The sequence below is a fragment of the Gambusia affinis genome, linkage group LG11, assembly GCF_019740435.1.
Source record: "Gambusia affinis linkage group LG11, SWU_Gaff_1.0, whole genome shotgun sequence".
Classification (NCBI taxonomy): domain Eukaryota; kingdom Metazoa; phylum Chordata; class Actinopteri; order Cyprinodontiformes; family Poeciliidae; genus Gambusia; species Gambusia affinis.
This window is the reverse complement of record NC_057878.1, coordinates 29,387,081-29,406,259: the sequence shown is the minus strand read 5'-3', so window position 1 is coordinate 29,406,259 and position 19,179 is coordinate 29,387,081. Positions and strand designations below refer to the sequence as shown.

Here is a 19,179-nt window from a genome sequence, read left to right as displayed (position 1 = left end):
ACGATGTTCCTGAAACCACAAAGTTAAACATTTATTACATTTACTAACAGCTTTGAAAACCCCTGATGGCTCGTTCTTTTTCTTTTGTTCTTTATATTTTGTTCTTTATATTTTGTTCTTTTTCTTTTGTTCTGTTTATTTTGTTGTTTTTGTTCTTTTTGTTTACCTGACTCGGCTTTTTCACATTTGAGTACATCTGATACTGATACCATGTTTGTTGATGTTAATAAATACTTTTAATTTAAAAATGTGTTAAAAATAAATAAAAAATAGAATTTCTGCAGCAGGTCGCAGTTTGATGACATCATCAGAGTCCAGCTGCGCTCTCTGGAGACTTACGCTACCAGAATGTTCTGATGATCCAGCAATAAGAAATAATAAAACTGAATAACAATAATAATGAAAAGTAATAATAACTAATAATATTATTGTTAATTACAGTATTAACGAGCTAAAGTTCTGCTGCAGCTGTTAGGTGGTGGTTATTTTTCTTTTCTGGTGTTTTTTTCTTCTTCCCCTTTTAAATGTGACACAAAGACTGAAGTGACGTGAAAAGGTCGTGACCCTCCGAGGCGTCAGTCGTCCTCTTTAGACGTTTCCATGGCAACAGCCACCTCCTCCTCAAAACAGCGTCTGAAGAAGCTGAGCAGCGAGGCTAGCATGTAGCGCTGACTCTTTACTCCGACGAGATGGTGACCTTCATCTGGGAAGATCTGGACACACACACACACACACACACACGCACACACACACACGCACACACACACACAGATCGGAGGTTTATTAGTATTTGCTCTGCTGGGGGACAGAAACCAGACAAGTGGGTTTCTACCTGCAGGGTGTAGTTAAAGTTTCGGGCTGAAAGCAGCTGGACCAGCTCTGCTGAATGCTGGAAGTGGACAGAGGCTGAAACAGAGAACGTTGTTAATAATAATAATAATAATAATAATAATAATAATAATAATAATAATAATAATAACAACAACAACAAATAGTATTCAGCTCTTATAATAAATTAAGTATTATAAAGACTGAAATCCAGCTAGAAAGTGTAAACTATAGCTAAAGAGAGCGATTAAGTAAAAAGCATGAAAATAATTAGATAAAACAAATCCATCCATCCATTTTCTGTGCACCCTTGTCCCTAGTCGGGAGGGATGCTGGTGCCTCTCCAGCTACGTTCTGGGAGAGAGGCGGGGGATAAAATAAATAATAAAGAAATAAGAAATAAAGCTAAATAAATATGCAAATATGTGGCACTATGAAAGTTAAATGAATTAAAATAGTAGCCCTACATTTTATTTTTAGATCCAAGGTACTCACAGTGAGAAGCTATCATTAAAATCTATTATATTTAAAACGTATCCTGGGTTTCGCCAGCAGAGGGCGCCGAGGGCCACGTGCACCAGAGGATGACTCTCTGGCCGGAAGAAGAAGTTGGAGCAGTTTAGAGCAGGGGTTTTCAAAGTATGAAAGGGTGAGCCCCCCTTCAAGGAGCACAATGCCTGCTGCGCCCCCCCACCCCCCCGTGGAGGGGGGTGAATTTGTAAAAACTCCACCTTCAGCCCCGCTCTGGCCAAAACCAGTGATGGCATAGTTACTTTGAAAAAGTAACTTTAATCGGACTACTAATTACTCCTTGAAAAAGTAACTTAGTTAGATTAAAAGTAACTTTTTAGTTACTTTCACCAGCTGCTAACAACAACGCTCTGCCTCCTGTGAAAATCACATTGAGCTTTGCCAAAACTTAATTGTAAGTTATTTTATAATGGTAACATCAACAATGTGTCTCCACTGATAAGGTTGAACTGAAGAGGAGATTGTACAAAAAATAAAAAACATGAGTAATTTGTGTGGTCCACTGTTGTCTGGAAAACTCTAAGAAGGATTTTAAAGCCCCCCTCCCCCCAGCCTCCAGATTCTGCGTTACGCCCCTGAGTTTGATGTCGCAGCGCACAGAGCTTCTCCTGCAGCTCCACAGCTCAGATGGCTGCGACACTTACCTTAGACTCCCTTAATGACGGACAAATTATGGGATTTATTATGAGTCTCTGCTTATTTCCAAGCCCAAATGAGCAACTTCACGTTCAAAAACGAGCCCAAAAAGGCGCAACCCGCCACTCATTAAATTTGCAAGCGACTTTAAAAAAATGAAGCCCAAAGCCGCTTATAATAATCGGACTTGGCGACAGTAACTGAAAATAGTTCCTTTTTTTCCTACAACTAAATGCGCATCTACCTCCATTGTTTTCATTTCTGTTGAATAGAGATGTCGGTCACTTTCGACAAGGCAGAGAGGAAATACGATTAAATAACAAAAGAAGATAGTAACGCAAAAAATGATTTTGATAAGTAACTGTAGTCTGACTACTGGATTTGAAGCGTTAGATTACTCGTTACAGAAAAAGTGGTCCGCGTCAATGCGTTACTGACATCACTGGTCAAAACATCCTCGGAAACATTTCCACTGATCCCGCTCCACGCACACCCTCTACCAACTTTTTCCTAAATACACAGAGTTGATGTGGTAATGCGTAAGACGTTTCTCTCACATCAGTAGACAGCAAGCAGATAGCTTTTCCGGTTTACTTTTTCCCTCGCACCGCGCCTCCCCTAAAGTGCTCTGGCGCCCCCCTGGGGAGGCGCGCCTCACACTTTGAAAACCGCCGGTTTAGAGCAGACAAAACGAGCAGCTGCTATAATCCGCCGTGTATCTGTCTTACAAGTAAGTTGAGTAAAAAAAATAATATATGGATGTTAACGATAAGTGAGAAGTGCCTTGTGGGATAAAGAAGGGGTTTGTGTGGGACCGAACCGGAGTTAGCAGGAGGCTAAGCTAATGATTCGCGCTCTTGTGCGGCTCGGTTGGTCTGTGTTCTCGCAGCTATTTATGTGTTAAAATAGGATCATATTTTCTGTTCGAGTTCAGCTAATTAGATACATAGGAACATACAGACAGTAATGTCAGTGGTGATAATGAGAACTGTAAACTGTCGGGCTGTTCTGATATTGTCGTATTGGTAAGAAAAAATGGGTCTTTTCTGAGGAAGCGGCTTAGAGCAGGCTAGTGGGTTGAGAAACAGTCAAAAAAAAGACAAGACCAATTCTGATTCAAGAATAGGGGATGTATTAATTTTATTTATTTTTTTTATTGTTTCTCAACCCACTTCACTAATCCTATTAATACACCCCCTATTTTTGAATCAGAATTAGTCTTGTCTTTTGTCTTCGTTTTTTTCTTATGTATAGAGACGTGTTTGTTGTGTGCGTGTATCTTCTTGCCAGAGGGGGCGCTCTCTGTGGGTCTAAGGGAGAAGGAGTTTCTTGGCTCTGCGCATGCGCGGCTCAGAGTAAACGAGCTCTTGCCAGAGTAACATTGTATCAACTCGCTTCCTCTGAGATCCACCAGTTTAGGTTTGTAGTGTTTTGTATAACCTGTACAATCCTCTTTTTACCAGATCACACAGATAAGTTTGTCAAAATGACCAGAGGCACTGTTGTCAATTAGATACAGATTATTGAGTTCACAAATGCCTATGGGTAAAAATAGTTTATTTTATTGTATAAAAATGACCAGACTAAAAGTAGGAGTCTATGCTGGCCCTGGAAACCTTATAGCTGAAAAGCAAAGTTAAAACCCAATTAAATAAAGTTAGACTGAGTGGGGGAGGAATAATAATAAAGAAAACTCAAATATAACTAAATGGGCTAAAGTGTCCCCAACAAAAACACACTCACACAAAAATCCCTGGTGATGCAGCAAAGAAAAGAAGATGTAAATAAAACAGCTTGGGACCCAGAGATACAGAGGTCCTTCTTTAAAACAAGCCAGGGGCCAACCAATAGAAACTCTCCTTCCCTAAACTAAACAAACAGAAAGAAGAACATGCGTTTGATCAATAATAACTATCCAAAAATAAATTCTAACCTGAACCAGCAGCTGGCCAACCGTCTGTAAAGTGAAACATTTACATGATCTCTGGATCTCCTCAATGATCTTCCTGCTGCTCATTTCTCGTCAAACCAGCTGCGCTCTGTCGCAGCGTCTTCCATATATGGGCAAGAGGAAGAGTGCGCAGCACCACACTTCCTGGACAAGATGCCCCGACTACATATACCTGTAATCTGGACAGTTTTATATTAGCATTGATCTGTTGCCTTTCATTGTTGGAGCCTGGGGATGTTGGATTTATTGAAATAGCTGGATCTGTGTTTGTATTTGGGTTTGGGTAAAAAAGCGTTGTAGCATTTTTAACTTCTCATAAAAGTGTAATATTTTGTGGCAGTCTTGATCTCCGTTGTAACACAGTTTGTAACGCCAAACGTTGCTGTTTCCTCTTGTAGATTGAATGTTTTGTTAATTTAGGATTAAATTTTCTTATTTTATTTCTTTGTGGAAACTCTGGATGATAATTGAATTTGAATTTTATTTATTTGTTTTTCTTTAATTGAAAATGTGTGTCAGAATAAAGGAGCTCCTGCCAGAGTAAAACAGTTTCTACCTGATGACAATCATGGCACTAAATTCAAAGACATAAGAACTTCTGCTCTTGACATCAATGTTAAAAATGTAAACTCTGTTTTACTCTGTTCACCTCCAGCCTCTGCAACCATCTTCTGATGTCTGTTTATTTCTCGTTTTGTGTTGTTTGTTTCTTTATCTTTTTATGTTGTGAATGTTTATATAACCTGCATGTTGTAATCTGATGATGACAATGACTAATAAATCTTTTCTTATAACTTGCTTCCTCTGAGATCCTCAGATCTCGGTTGCACAGGTTTCATCTGAGCCAGTACCAGGTGGTTCTGGTTCTGGCTCAGATTCCTCCGGGTCCGGTGCCGTAAGAGAGCAGCTACAGCCTGCTGGCTGTGTGTTTTAGAGTTTATTCTAGATGAAAATGATACGGTGACCCATCACTGTCTGCTGTGCAACATGTACAATCAGAACATAAAACACAATAAATACATATCCAAATAAAGGAAATATAAATAACTAATAAATAATCTCAAAAGAAAATAATAATATTCCATAAAAATATTCCATACTGCTTATTAATAAGTAGTAATTAAAATATTTTAATCAGGTAGATAAAAACATTAATCACTGAATAATTGAGAAAAAATAAAAAGATTTTTAATTTCTGCCTCTGCATGAAATCCATAATAAGAGAAAACATCTGATGAAACGTTATTTCCACCCCATAATAAACAGGTTTCTATGGTTTCCTGCTGTCGTCTCCTAGCAACAGGAGATCCTGGAAACGATTCATGGATCTGATCCTGCAGCGCCAAACTGGGACTAAACCAGTAAACCCAGTTAAAACCATCCAGCTGCTCCAAAACCCAGAGAGCAAAAGTTCTGATGGAATTAGAATACTGAAAAGAACTGTTCATGTTCATGAGTCAGTTCCTGAACTGAACTGTTCAGAGAGGTGAACAGGACTGTGCTCTGCTCACCGTCGGCCGTGCCGTGAACAATCAGGAAGTCCCGGGGACCGGGCCCTGAGGAGTCCCTGACCAGACTGGAGAGCTGGCAGAGAGAAACAGTTAGCATGTTAGCATGTTAGCCTGCAGGAAGCACCGTGTCCCTCTAGCCTGCAGCTGGAGGACAAACAGAAGACGCCGTCTGCTGTTCCTACCTGGTAGCTCAAATCCGCCTTCACAGGAAAACCAAAGAATCGCTCAGAACCAGCAGATCCTGGGACGGTCCAACAGAACCAGATGAGCTCAGTTCATTATTTATTTTTGATTATTTTGGTTCTGTTACAGGGACTGATGGTTTCCTCACCGCAGAGTTTCCAGTTGGTAACTGGAGCCACAGCGACGCCGCATTTAATCACTGAGCTGAAGGTCAGGAGAAGGACGGACGACAGGAAGCCTCCATACGCCTGGAGACACAAAAATATCTCACTGAGATGGATAAACCCTAAAACAGTCAGTAGTTCTGGAGCAGCAGGTTGGTACCTTTCCGTAAACTCCCACTCGGCTGCGGTCGATGTAGGGAAGCTTCGTCAGACGCCTGACGGGTTAGAATGAGATCGGTTAGACAAACAACCCGATTCACACCGACTGCTTTGTTCTCTTGTCTTTCCAGTTTTGATGAGTGGCTGGAAGCAACGTTCCTCTGAGTTACACTGTCTTTATTCCCCAGGGAAACAGGATGTTAAGAGTTCCTAGTCACATTTATTTAATGGATCTTTAATGGAGCCATGAAGTTTCTCTCCTGCTCAGACTCATTTTCAGACTGATGATCTGAAAATGAGCACAAAATGAATTGATTTAAAATCTTTTCACACATTTTTATCCAAGTGTGACAGAAATGTTGCATTGTGTCTCTGAAACATCCAGCATGGTTTTACTTCCTGAATGTTATTTTTTAATTTATGTTTCATCAACCTCTTGTCTGGGCTGGTTTATGGAGAACCACAAATGACTGTTGATGCATATTCTACACAGACCAAGGATCATTCTCAAGCTCTTGGCTGCCATCTGGTGTTCAGACTTAGAACCAAATTTGATCATTTGAATCCTAAATACCAACATTTATGTTTTATTTGAGCTGTATTAAAAGGACCAAGCCTTGTTTGTTCAAATAAACATTTTATTTTCTAAATAATCATAAATTCAGGCAGGAAGGGCTTAAAGATCTTCCATCAATTTTTACAATAAAAACCAGAAAACAAACCAGTCATTTTATCATCAGGCTGAAAAACTCCAGATGCTTTCATCAAACTTTGACTTGTCCTCTATGGATGATAAATAATTAGCATTAGCATGCTATTTGTGTGTAGCAGAGCTCCGGCCCGTTCAGGCGGCAGAACCTACTGCAGCGCCGCGATCTGGTCCTGAATGTCCACCACCCCCAGGTTCTGGTAGATGGCCTGCAGGACGTCCTGACCCCGGCCGGCGCTGCCCCGCCCGTCCACACGGGCCACCACGACCCGATCAGAGCTGACCAGAACCGACTCCCAGCCCAGAGAAAAACGCTCGCTCACCACCCGGCCACCAGGGGCGCTGTCTCTACAGACAAACACATTCAACAGAAAAATTCAACAGCTAAAAACCCTGAACAAACTCTGGGGTCAGTGGTGGAAACCGCTAAAGGGACAGCTAGCTGCGCTAACCTTAAAGCGCTAGCTATTATCATTAGTTCTGCTAACTGCACATATAAGAAATGTTTCCATGAATCTGTTCACCAGGCTGGTTGTTGATGTTGGTGTCGTGTTCCTCCGTCTACCGCCTTCATTCATTCATTCATGTAAACAGAACTGCTGCTTTACCCACTTCAAAATAAAAGCATGAATAGAAATGAATAACTACCTGAAAAATTCCTGACCAAAAGGTCAACAGAGACGTTTAACTTTATTTCAACTGAAAGTTTACAAAGCAAACAAGATTAGAGATTCAGAAATGATCCAGAAACATTGCTTTAGAGAAAGCTAAGTGCGCTAAGCGTTGCAAATTAGCACTAAGCTAAAAATTAGCTCTGCTATTAGCGCATTAGCAGAGGTGAGCCCACCACTGCAGGAGGCAAATTCATAGTTATGTTTTAAACTTTTAAAAAGAGCTTCACTAGTTTTTATATGTAAATGTGTGAATGAAGTGACGGACGTACAGCAGGAGTAACAGCGGATGCTCCGTCGATTCGTCCAGGTCCGACGGAACCAGCAGCTCCAGAACCAATCCTGCACAAGGAGCAGAGAGACGACCTTTGACATTACAGCTAAACAAATTACACCTGAAGATGGTTTGGATGGTCCTGCTGGGTGCTGGACCTTGCAGTGACTTGGTCCGGGTTCTCACCAGAGTTATTTATCTGTATGGTTCGCCGGTCCGTCCTCGGTACCGTTCTGTTTGTCAGAACCCGTCTCAGCTCTGCATTTCTTTCCACAGTCGTAAATCCTGTCGAGGTTCAGAGAGTCGAGATCGATCAGCGGAAAAAACCTCCAGCAGCGCGGCGAGCGGCAGCTCTGATGCTTCCACACAGGAAGTTTGGCAATGAATTGAGAGCAGCGGCAGGAAGTGATGAGAGGTGGCAGGAAGTGATGAGAGCAGCAGCAGGAAGTGATGAGAGGTGGCAGGAAGTGATGAGAGCAGCGGCAGGAAGTGATGAGAGCAGCAGCAGGAAGTGATGAGAGGTGGCAGGAAGTGATGAGAGGTGGCAGGAAGTGATGAGAGGTGGCAGGAAGTGATGAGAGCAGCGGCAGGAAGTGATGAGAGGTGGCAGGAAGTGATGAGAGCAGCGGCAGGAAGTGATGAGAGGTGGCAGGAAGTGATATCAGACTGATTGCAGCTCCGATCTGTCCGCTCTCACAGGAAGCTGAACGCTGCAGATCTAAATTCTTCTCCTGTGAGGCGGGTCTGACCGGGACCAGAGAAACACCTGGTGCAGGTCAGTGACCTGAGGGGACTCACTGCTCAGGTCATCCAGCCGGTGGACGGACGTCTGAGGAATCCCCGGACCTGAAGGTGACACCCACAGGAAAGTTGATTATCTTTCATATCAGTCATCCTTCACATCACTGAGTTATGATCACATTAGTTCACAACTTTCCAGTTCTGAATTGTTGACCTGCAGTCCAGGATTATTAAAACTTTTCACATTAAAACACAAGTTTAAAATTTTAGGAATAATTAAACTCTCAAAATTTAGAGCTTTTTATGAAGCCGCCTTGTGTTTCCCCTCATTACTGTCTAAACAGATTTTCTATGGACAATGCTAATGCGCTAACAGCAGAGCTAGCTTTTTATTTAGCATTTCTGCTTGTTCAAAACGTTTAGCGTAAATAAAGAATAAACCATTTTAAGAGAAATAACCTTGGAAAACCAGAAAACCTTTATACATGAACAGCCCTGATGGCTTACAGTGAAGCAGAAGCAGGTTGCCAGGTTTTCAGGTTGCCAGGTTTTACCTGTGCAGCTGAGCAGAACATGTCGGTGGTCCGGAGCAACGGCGGCCTGGTAGAAGCTGCATTCGGGTCTGAACAGAGAGCAGCTCAGACATTCTTTATGGAAACCATTCAACACAGAGAGCCTGAGGGAGCCAAGCAATCAACCAATCAATCAATCAATCAAACTTTATTAGTATAGCACATTTCAGCATAAAGGCATTTCAAAGTGCTTTACATCAAATCAAACACAAAAACACAACATCAAGTCAGATTCTGTCAATAAATTTATAATTGATTACGTTTCAAATAAAACTCTAAAGAAGTGGGTTTTTAGTTGAGATTTAAAGACAGTCAGTGTTTCAGCTGTTTTACAGTTTTCTGGAAGTTTGTTCCAGATTTTTGGTGCATTGATGCTAAAAGCAAAAGTCAACATTAAGGTTAAACCCTGGCCCAGATCCTGTACCAACCTGTACAGGTGCTGCTGAGTATATCCTTCTTCTGAACTCAGGAAATATCTGAAAAACAGGAGAATTCATGTGGTTGAATAATTAAATAAGATATTTATTTCTGATATTACTAATAAGAGAAAAGCTGCAGCTGCAAATAAATCAGAACAATTCATCTTAAGTCATTTAAATTTGGACACGGCTCTGAAACCAGAACCTCACAATGATCTGGAGTTCTCATCGTAGGACAGGACCTCAGAGACGTCCCAGCTTCCAGAGGTCAGCTGCTGAACTTTGACCTCTTCCCCATCAGACTGAGAGCAGAGAGAGCAGTGTTAGCACACATAGCACAGCTAGCTACCACATGCTATCCCTGCAGAGCGCCTCCAGGCCAGCAGGGGGCTCTGCATCTACCTGGCTGGACATCATAACGATGTGACTGAAGACGCCATGGCCGCCGTCACGCTGGGCGGCGCTGATGAAGAACGTAGAGCAATCTCTGGAGAACAGCGGCTCCTGGTGCTGGGAGGTCAGAGAGACGGTCAGCCGTCAGCCTGGTTCTGGTTCTGGTTCTGGTCATAGTTCTAGTTCTGGTTCTGGTCCTAGTTCTGGTTCTGGTTCTGTTTTGGTTCCAGGTAAACTGTAAATCTCTGTTTTATTTGGTTTATTTCCATTGAATAAAGTCGGCCATTTTTGTTGAGGTTTTGGGATTCTGTGTAGATAGATGTTTGTGTTCATGCTCTTATTTTGAAATCTGTTTTTGCAGCATTTCCACTTCCTCTCCTCTCCTTTCCCCCCAATTAAGTACTTATAGTTAGCGCTCTAAAGCTAGCATAGCTAGCTTTTTGTTAGCGCTGTCCACCATTGAAGCCTGGTTTTACTGGTGTTCAGAAAGTTCTGGTCCTGGTTCAGTTCTGAAACCAGTTTGGTGATCCAGAAAATGTTCAGACGGGATCCTTTCTGAAGGAAGGATCCACATGCAGCTTCTGATTCACCAACATGCAGCATTAAAACCCAGCTAAGATGAGAAGAACCATTCAGAACCCTGACCTGCCGGTCCAGCCACGCCTCTGATGTCATCACGTGTTTCTGGGTAAAGGAGAAGAAGTTGGGTCACTGGAGCTCCAATCAATCAATCAATCAATCAATCAATCAATCAATCAATCAATCAATCAATCAATCAATCAATCAATCAATCAATCAATCAAATATTATTAGTGTAGCACATTTCAGCATCAAGGCATTTCAAAGTGCTTTACATTAAATCAAACACAGAAACACAACATAGAAATATACAATATAATACATAATATTATAATATAATATATATAATATAATATAGAATAATACAACATAGAATCAATAATCAAAACACAACATCAAGTCAGATTCCGTCAATAAATTTGCAACTGATTACGTTTTAAATAAAACTCTAAACAAGTGAGTTTTTAGTTGAGATTTAAAGGAAGTCAGTGTTTCAGCTGTTTTACAGTTTTCTGGAAGTTTGTTCCAGATTTTTGGTGCATAGATGCTGAATGCTGCTTCTCCTCGTTTGGTTCTGGTTCTGGGGATGCAGAGCAGAACCAGAACCAGAACCTGAGAGTTCTGGAAGGTTGATACAACAGCAGCAGATCTTTAATGTATTGTGGTGCTAAACCATTCAGTGATTTATAAACTAACAACAGTATTTTAAAGTCTATTCTTTGAGCTACAGGGAGCCAGTGGAGAGACTTTAAAACTGGTGTTATGTGCTCTATCTTCCTGGTTTTAGTCAGAACTCCAGCAGCAGCATTCTGGATCAGCTGCAGATGTTTGATTGATTTGTTGGACAGACCTGTGAAGACGCTGTTACAATAATCAATACGATAAATAAAGGTATGGATGAGTTTCTCTAGATCTCCATGTTTGTCCTTCCTGGGTGACTGATGAGCGTTAGGCTTCCTACCGTCACGCAGGCGCCTGACGACGCGTCACACAGAGAAAGAATCGACATGTTTTGAGCTCGATTGACCCAACGGACGCTCAGGTTCTGCCGGGTCACCCATTTCACCATGGTGATGTAGAAATCACTGCACAGAGTTGCACACAGAAGCAGACTGGATCCCAGGTTTGTAGACAGAGACACTCGGCTCTGGACACATCAAACTACATGTTAGTAATCTGGACCTTCACTGATCATGATGTAAATCACAAACTATGTTTTTAATATCCAGAATAATCTAGTTCATGTTTGAAGTTTGTCACAGACATGAATATGTAGATGCCTCATTGAGTGCCGAGTCCTGCGTTACGTCGCCGCCATCTTGTGTGTGGCAGCAGAGCGATCAGAGCTCTTAGTCCTGTTTTGTTTCAACCGTTTTACAAAACAAACTGGATTCCTTGGCATTACCTTTCACAGGTAAGGATGAAAGAGCAGAATTACTTCACTTTGCAGCCAGAAACTCGCTTCTAAACAATCGAGAAATATTTCCTATGTAGCTAAATTGGCCCAAAGTAACCACTGATTGTTAGCATAGCTAATATTTCATACAGTTTTCTAATGAGAGAGAGCTGATGATAAACCGCTGTTAGAGGGGAAGTTTATTAAAGACCAGAGGATTTAGAGATGAAAGGTCAGTCAGGATCGGAGCTGCTGTTCTTCTGTCTCACAGTTCAGCTTCACGATGTCGGTATTTAGCTATAAAGATGCTACGAGTCAGAGCCCAACATGATGACAATATAGCTTTAGAAAATGTGAAGGAAAAATAGATTTCTATTACAGTTTTGGATCATATATTAGCCTGAGTACCAGGACGTCTGAGAAGTCACTGGACTTCTCCCAGTTTGACCAGCAGACTGAAGCCCTGCCTGTGGCCAGTGTTCCCAGTATAATAAATAAATGTTTTTATTCTTTCACTTTTTGTGTATTTTAAAATATCTCAATCTGAATTATTAGTGGATTAATACAGCTTATGTAATGAAATAAGAATAATTTACTTTGTTAGAATTAATTTCACTCTTAATGTCAGTAGTAGAGTTGACATATTACACTGTAGTAAATATATTTTTTCCGGAAAAAAGTAAGAAAAATATGTAGTTTAATGTTTGACAATTACTGATTTATAAAGTCAAGTGACAATGACTTCATTTATAAATATATAAAAAAATAAATACAAGAAAAATTCTTTTTTTCTTGTCTTGAACTATTAAATGTACATTAAATTATGGAACCATGTAAATATGTTCTTCAATAAAACACTGTAAACGTGTGTCTGTTCATCAGAATCATTTCTATCAGATAAAAACTTTCTGCTCTTTATTCAGAAATCAAAACAAAACGATTAAATAATCTCATGAAAACTTAGAAACTCTGTCTTTAGTCATTTATGTGATTATCAGACATATTAGTCTGTGTGAGAAAATGTGCCAATTACTGGAAATAACTTAAAATACTTTGTAAAAGCACTTTCTGAAGTTTAGTCCATTTACTCGCATTAGCTTACTGACAGATGGGCCACATTCAACATGGCGGACGCTTTGAAGTATCGCAGCAACGGGCCGACCCGATCCATGAGGCGTCTTCGTATTCATGTCTATGGACGTTTGTAGACTAGAGCTAATAAAAGATGCTAAAGGTTGTGAAACATTCGCTAGAATCTCCCAATTTTCACTTCAGCTCCGTGATGAAGCTCGTTTATGCTTGGTTTCATGTACGATGTACGACGCTACGGATAATATAAAGTCTCAGGTAGCCTAAGAACAACAGCTGTTAGCCTATCTAATGCTGACGCTAGCCTAGCCAAGGCTAATAACAGCCTAGCTAGCGATAAAGCTAGCCAATCTGTGCTAGTAGACAGTAGAGTATGTAGACAACCCAGAAGATGGCCAGTATTGGTATGCTAGGTGTTAGCCTATCCATGCTAACACACTCATCTATCCACTGTTAATGCTATTAAAAGCTAACGCTAGCCTATCCATGCTATGTGATCCAGTGGGTGATCAGCCTCAGAAAGCCAGTCAGTAGCCTCTCCAAAGCCAACGCTAATCCAGCTAGCCCAGTAGCAGTTAGAGTGGTCCTGTGTGTCTGGATCAGGGGTTAAAGGTCAAACCTGTTCTCCAGGCTGTCGGGAGGCCTGATCTGGATGGAGGCAGAGCTGCCGTCTAAAGAGACGACGTGGAGGCTGACGCTGGGATTGATCTGCCCCATCTGCAGGAAACACAAACAGGAGCAGGATTGGCATCAGCAGCAGAGGACTTAATGAGATGATAGTAAAGGTAGGAGCAGGGTTTCCACGGCCGTCTGGGGAAGATGGGAGTTTATTTCTGTCCTAGGGTTCTGAGGAAACGCTTGTTTATCAAAAACATTAGAATCTGCTTTGTAAATATATGTTTTTATTTACCAGTGGAGAGCCGCTCAGCCTGCTAGCTTCTGCTCTTCTGGAGGTAAAGCTGATGCTAACTATGTAAATGAAGCAGTTTTATTGGTAGAAGGCAGAAGGGGCAATTAAACTGATGACTACCTGAGAGCCGCTCTGACCGTTTTCTCTGATCCTCATTCAGACAGGCTGAAATAAACACACTGCTCTGATGAAACGCCTCAGAAATTCAGACCTCAACCAAACTTCCAGACTCCGTCTGCAGACGTTTACAAAACTTTCCCAACTTCTGGAGATCTGCAGATCTTCTTCCTGGACTAGTTTCCACGACGTTAAATGTTGCTGCAGCCTGATGTAAGCTAACACATCAGCCAGGTCTGAGCCCACCTTGGGGTAAGGGTACTCCGTCCCTCGAGGGTAGAGCGAGCCGGTGAAGCGGGGCAGCATCATGCTGGGGACCAGTGAGTCGTTGATGGTGAGGTAGGCCAGCCTGGAGCCGTCAGGGGACCACCAGTGGGCCACTGGGGAGTCCAGCACCTCCTCTGGAGATGCAGGGTAGGGTTAGCATAGCATAGCATGGCCTAGAGTAGCATAACCTAGTGTAGCATAGCATAACCTAGAAAACCTAAATTAAAAACAGATAAATAATTTTATGGAAATTGATGCAAAAAAAGGAATTTGAAAATTAGAGGCCAACATAAATAAGTTGAGACAGACATCTTTGTATAAACTTTGATTTAATGCAATAAAGACAATCTTTCAAACTTTTTCTGAATTGATTTTTAAGTGATCTTTGTTGCATTTTCTGACAGGAACTCATTTAAAAATATTTCTATAGTTTCTTCTAATTTTGTCATCTTCAGCCCTCCGTAGAAGCTCAGGTAGCTGATTTCAGTGAATCTCAGCTTTTTCTGGAGTTACAATAATGACTGGAATCCCTCCTGTAAAAATGTTCATAACTTTAATAACGAACACATTTACCTTAATATGCATTAATAGAAACAGTTCTGGTGCTACTAGCTTCCCTGTTTCTGCTGCTAATGGTTCAGCCAATCAGGTGAGCTGGGTCGGCTGTAGTCTCAGCCAATCAGCTGCCGGTGAGTCCTACCCTCGTACAGCCAGTCTGCGATGCCGTTGAAAACGGCGGCTTCCTGTCCGGACGAGGTCAGCCTCCAGGAGAAACTCCGGCTGTTGGCCTGGTAGTAGATGTTGTTCTCAAAGACGTAGAGCTGGAGAAGCAGAGATGATCACATATCTATCAGCCATATATCTATCAGCCGATCAGACAGGAAGACACCGACTGACCAGCGTCCAACATGGCTTCCAGCGGCTGCAGTGACTATCAGACTCTTTCGTGTTTTAAAGTTTCTGTGGTTTCAGAAACTCGGAGGATTAATGCTGCAGACAGCTTCTGGTAAAGGTCAAAGGTTAAAGGTGATCAGAGAGGTTTCAGCCTCTCGTACCTGTTGCTATGAGACACCATCATTATCATCTTCTGGCAGGCAGATTAAAGTGATAAAAGCTGTTTACACTTCTGCTGAAACGTTTTAAACAGTTTTTAAGGATTTTAAACTAATTATAAATGTTTCATTTTCTGTGTGAGACCAGCAGACGGATTACAGAATCACTCTGACTTTGGAGAAATGATCTTTCCTTTGCTCACGTCTGAATCGTTTTCTGAAGCTCAGACTGTAAATATGAGCCATAAACAGCAGCTGGAACAGATTGATTTATGCTGCTTTCTGCTAATTGTTTTTATTATCTGCTCCTCTGATTGCTCTGCTGCTCACTCCGGAAAATAATGGAAAATACAGATTTTTGAAAACAGACAAAATAAGACAACATAAAAATGATCAAAAAACATTTAAAAATGTCTGAATATTCATCAGAAGTAGCCAAGATGCTTCCATTTGTTAATGGGATTAAATATATTTCCATTCATCATGTATAAAGTCTTTATTTTCATTAATGTCCCTGTTTGATTTTCCACTTTTTATATTATTTATAAGTAGAATTAATATCAGAATAAACTCATTATTGCATCAGATAACGAGGAGTTTCAGATTTGGTTTAAAGGAAAAACATAGACTGGTCATTATGTTTTAATAATCTATAACAGGGATGCCCCTGATCGATAACAACGCACCCTAACAACTGGTGCTGGCGGTTCCGGTTAGCGGCGGAAGTCGCGCCCATAAATCACGCAAAGCATCATGGGGGCTCGGAATAATGTGGATATATTGCAGCAAAAGGTTATATTATCTGACAGAAAAAACATTTTTTATTAAAACATAAAAAGTGTCAGACGGTCCTGAATGTCTCACCAGCTGCTGGCCCTGAACGCCCCACGACGCGAACTGCAGGACGGAGTCTGACACCTCCGGCGGGTTGAGCTCCCACACTTCCCTGGACAGTGAACGTACCGCATGAAGCATCCAGAGCGGCTGCAGTGCCAAACATGAGGGCAGCGGCTCACCTGGTGGACAGGTCGTAGATCAGGAAGGACGCCAGGAAGGAATGCTTGTAGACCTGGAACCCAAACACAACGTCGGCTGTCATCAACCTGTCATCAACCTGTCATCAACCCGCTTCCATCTCAGGTGAAGTGGTGTGTCGCTCTGACCGTCAGCCATCTTGGCAGCTAACTAGCTGAGTTTTTCCTCTGCAGACTATCGGCTGTTAAACAGAATCCATGAGATTTCTGCTTCTACGTTCTGACAAGTGAGAATAACTGAAGAAATGTTCTGTTACATTTTGATGGATAAAAAACATTTTCAAGATATTTGAAATGTCAGATTCAACATTTAGAGTCACACATCTCAAATGTAACTATGATGAGTTAAAATGACATTTTTATAAATATGTGAAATAAGAAATGACCCATAAGGCCCCTTATTGAGCTGTCCAAAATGATGCCTGCAGGATTATTTAGGGTTTCAGAAACAACTGAGCAGTTTGGGAGAAAACAGAACGAGAACTTCCCGAACTTTACAACTGATTGAGAAATATGAAAAGAATTTCCTTTTTGTTTTCTACCAAGACACAAACATTTTAAACAGCTTTAAAAAGAAAAGACGACACGTTAACAGTGGAGCAGTTTCAAAAACCTTTTCATTTTTTTATTGTAAGGGTCCATATGTGAAATCTGCAATGTTTTGACAGAGTAATTATTCCAGATATCAGTGACTGAATAGTCAGAATATTAATTCAAGATATGTGAAATATGAAAACCCTTTAGATTAAAAATGTTCCGGATATCTCTGATTGTTTTGGAGAAATCTTTAAAGGAATAATGAGTTAATTTATCTGAGTCTGCAGACATTTGCTGATTTATTTCTGATCCAAAAACATTTAAAGTATCTTTAATGTGAATTATGAGAATGTAATCATCATAAACAGCTGCAGAGATCTGCAGTCAGTGATGATGGATGTTTCCTGACAGTCAGGTTTTGTTTTAACTGTTAGAGAACTACAACAGGACAGAACATATGCAGAGCAGATATAGAAAACTAAAGCAAAAACAGGAGGCATGTAAATAATTAACAGCACTTTGGAAAAACAATAACCCACTTATACATAAACTTAAAGATATAAATCATTCAGGTTCACATTACTGGCCTTTTCGTTTGGAGACACTGAAAAACACGTTCCCATTTTTTAAAGAGCAAAAACGTTTCTATTCAGACAATTTCTCAACCTCTCTACACTGTTAGACTTTTTATTGTAATTCTACTGTATCTTTACTGTTATGATATTTCACAGTTCATTTTTTACACATAAGATTTTTTTAAATAAAATTGTATTTTATAGTAAAGCTGGTCTACTGTAAACTTGTTTCACAACATAATGTCAGTTTTACTGTAAATTAAAGTTTACATTTTTTAATACAAGAATATTTTACCATAAACCAAAAAATTTCATAAAAGAAATTTTAGTCCAAGTACTGTGAATAAAAACAGGTATTTATTTTCAGCAGATTTGTTGAAATAAAATCCATTTATATATTCACAATGTCATAAAGAACAATGTCACAATACAATATAATGTGCTATAAAACAACAAAACCATAGAACACACTACAGGTCATGTCAATATTTTTTATGGCACATGTATGTAGCAACATGAACATGTGCATCAAGTACCAGCCATAAACTATTAAAAGACTATAGAATATACTTAACTTCATTTGAATATGAACTGTATTTCATTCAATATGGACACTTGAATGCATCTGGATCCAATAACAGTAACAATCTTTACATAACCTTTTCTATTTGTTGCACACTGTACAACAAAAGAACAACTAAAAAAATTGGGCACTACAAATTTTATGTACCACATGAGGTATGCACCAACATGAACACGTATATCATTCAAATGGTGAACAGTCAAAAACCAGCAGAGGCTGCATTGTCAGAAAACAGTAGCTTAAATGTGCTCTGTTACACAATACATCACAAAAACAGTGCAAGTGTGATAATGTACTGTATGGTAGACATTCATATCAATAAATATTGTTATATCAGATGCATTTCCTACATCAGAAGAACTTTTATTCCATTCGTCAAACAAAATAAGTGAGATCCATCTTGTGGAAGCTGAACTGTAAAGAATAAGACAGACGATGTGGGAGGTCATGAGATGGTCAGGAAGTTATCTACATTTTCAAATCAACAGGAAGGCTGACAAATTAAGCTGAAGTGACAATGTCCAAATGCATAAAATCATTGGCATAAAGCAGCATTAAGGTGATAATTTGTTTAAAAAAAAATCTATTGCACTGAAGTGATAATAGAAGCTGCATAAAGAATGAGCAGGACTGGCTTCACTTCAGGTTTTTGGATTGTTTATGGCAAAAGCAGTCAGTCAGTCTTCACTAATTCAAACGATTGCGTACTGTATTGAGACCCTGCAAGTGTCCCCAAGGAGACGATGAAATACAACATGTCATAACAATCTTTTTAGTCATTTTGGTGGTGCTGACGGATTACTGCAAAGGTGTGCCTAATAAACTGAAAACTGCATAATATTAAAAAAAACACCTCAATTAAACGACTACACACTTATACATTTCTGTGATTTAGTAAGAGATGCAGCGACATCCACTTTTTACCACGGACACAGAAAAGATGCAGGCTACTCTAAAGGGCTATTGTGTTGGAATCACATGCCGTTTATAAATAATCATTAAAATCATATTAAAAAGCCTAAAGTAAAGTCAGAACATGCAAGATAGGAGGAAAAGACAATAAAATAATAAACATTTGGTAAAATGCTTACCTAGTTGGAAGTCCTCCATTCAAATTCAGCGAGTCGTTTGAGGAAGGTGTTGATCCGGGAGTTGACACTGACTACTTTCCTCTTGACTTCCCGTCTTGCAGCTTGTACTGACTTTGGCTGTGCATTTGGTATCAACATCTGGATTGATCCTCACAAAGAATCTTTTAACAGAAATAAAATATATTAATTGTATTTTTTTAAATGAAG

At 40.3% G+C, this 19,179-nt stretch overlaps 1 protein-coding gene and 1 long non-coding RNA gene across 3 annotated transcripts in view; one reads left to right on the top strand and one right to left on the bottom strand.

The window, feature by feature from the left end:
• Positions 1-276: 276 nt before the first annotated feature.
• LOC122840297 (inactive dipeptidyl peptidase 10-like) overlaps positions 277-19,179 on the bottom strand; it is a 44,228-nt gene continuing 25,325 nt past the window's right edge. Inside the window, exons 6-26 of one of the 2 annotated variants that reach the window (XM_044132570.1) lie at positions 16,169-16,221; positions 16,017-16,098; positions 14,801-14,921; positions 14,080-14,234; positions 13,426-13,523; positions 11,283-11,406; positions 10,388-10,426; positions 9,752-9,859; positions 9,560-9,651; positions 9,359-9,406; positions 8,913-9,034; positions 8,416-8,463; positions 7,804-7,902; positions 7,616-7,685; positions 6,826-7,020; positions 5,965-6,019; positions 5,789-5,888; positions 5,640-5,698; positions 5,458-5,530; positions 833-906; positions 277-713 (exon numbers count right to left, since the gene is read on the bottom strand). In XM_044132570.1, the coding sequence (XP_043988505.1) occupies positions 576-713; positions 833-906; positions 5,458-5,530; positions 5,640-5,698; positions 5,789-5,888; positions 5,965-6,019; positions 6,826-7,020; positions 7,616-7,685; positions 7,804-7,902; positions 8,416-8,463; positions 8,913-9,034; positions 9,359-9,406; positions 9,560-9,651; positions 9,752-9,859; positions 10,388-10,426; positions 11,283-11,406; positions 13,426-13,523; positions 14,080-14,234; positions 14,801-14,921; positions 16,017-16,098; positions 16,169-16,221 (1,953 nt within the window). In that variant the 3' untranslated portion in view covers positions 277-575. The remainder of the gene's footprint in view (positions 714-832; positions 907-5,457; positions 5,531-5,639; positions 5,699-5,788; positions 5,889-5,964; positions 6,020-6,825; positions 7,021-7,615; positions 7,686-7,803; positions 7,903-8,415; positions 8,464-8,912; positions 9,035-9,358; positions 9,407-9,559; positions 9,652-9,751; positions 9,860-10,387; positions 10,427-11,282; positions 11,407-13,425; positions 13,524-14,079; positions 14,235-14,800; positions 14,922-16,016; positions 16,099-16,168; positions 16,222-19,179) is intronic. The other variant, XM_044132571.1, reaches the window with a different exon arrangement.
• On the top strand, positions 2,680-8,339 carry LOC122840298. Its single transcript, XR_006372210.1, has 3 exons — positions 2,680-2,725; positions 5,770-5,956; positions 7,894-8,339. It is a non-coding gene; the product is annotated as an uncharacterized LOC122840298 (long non-coding RNA).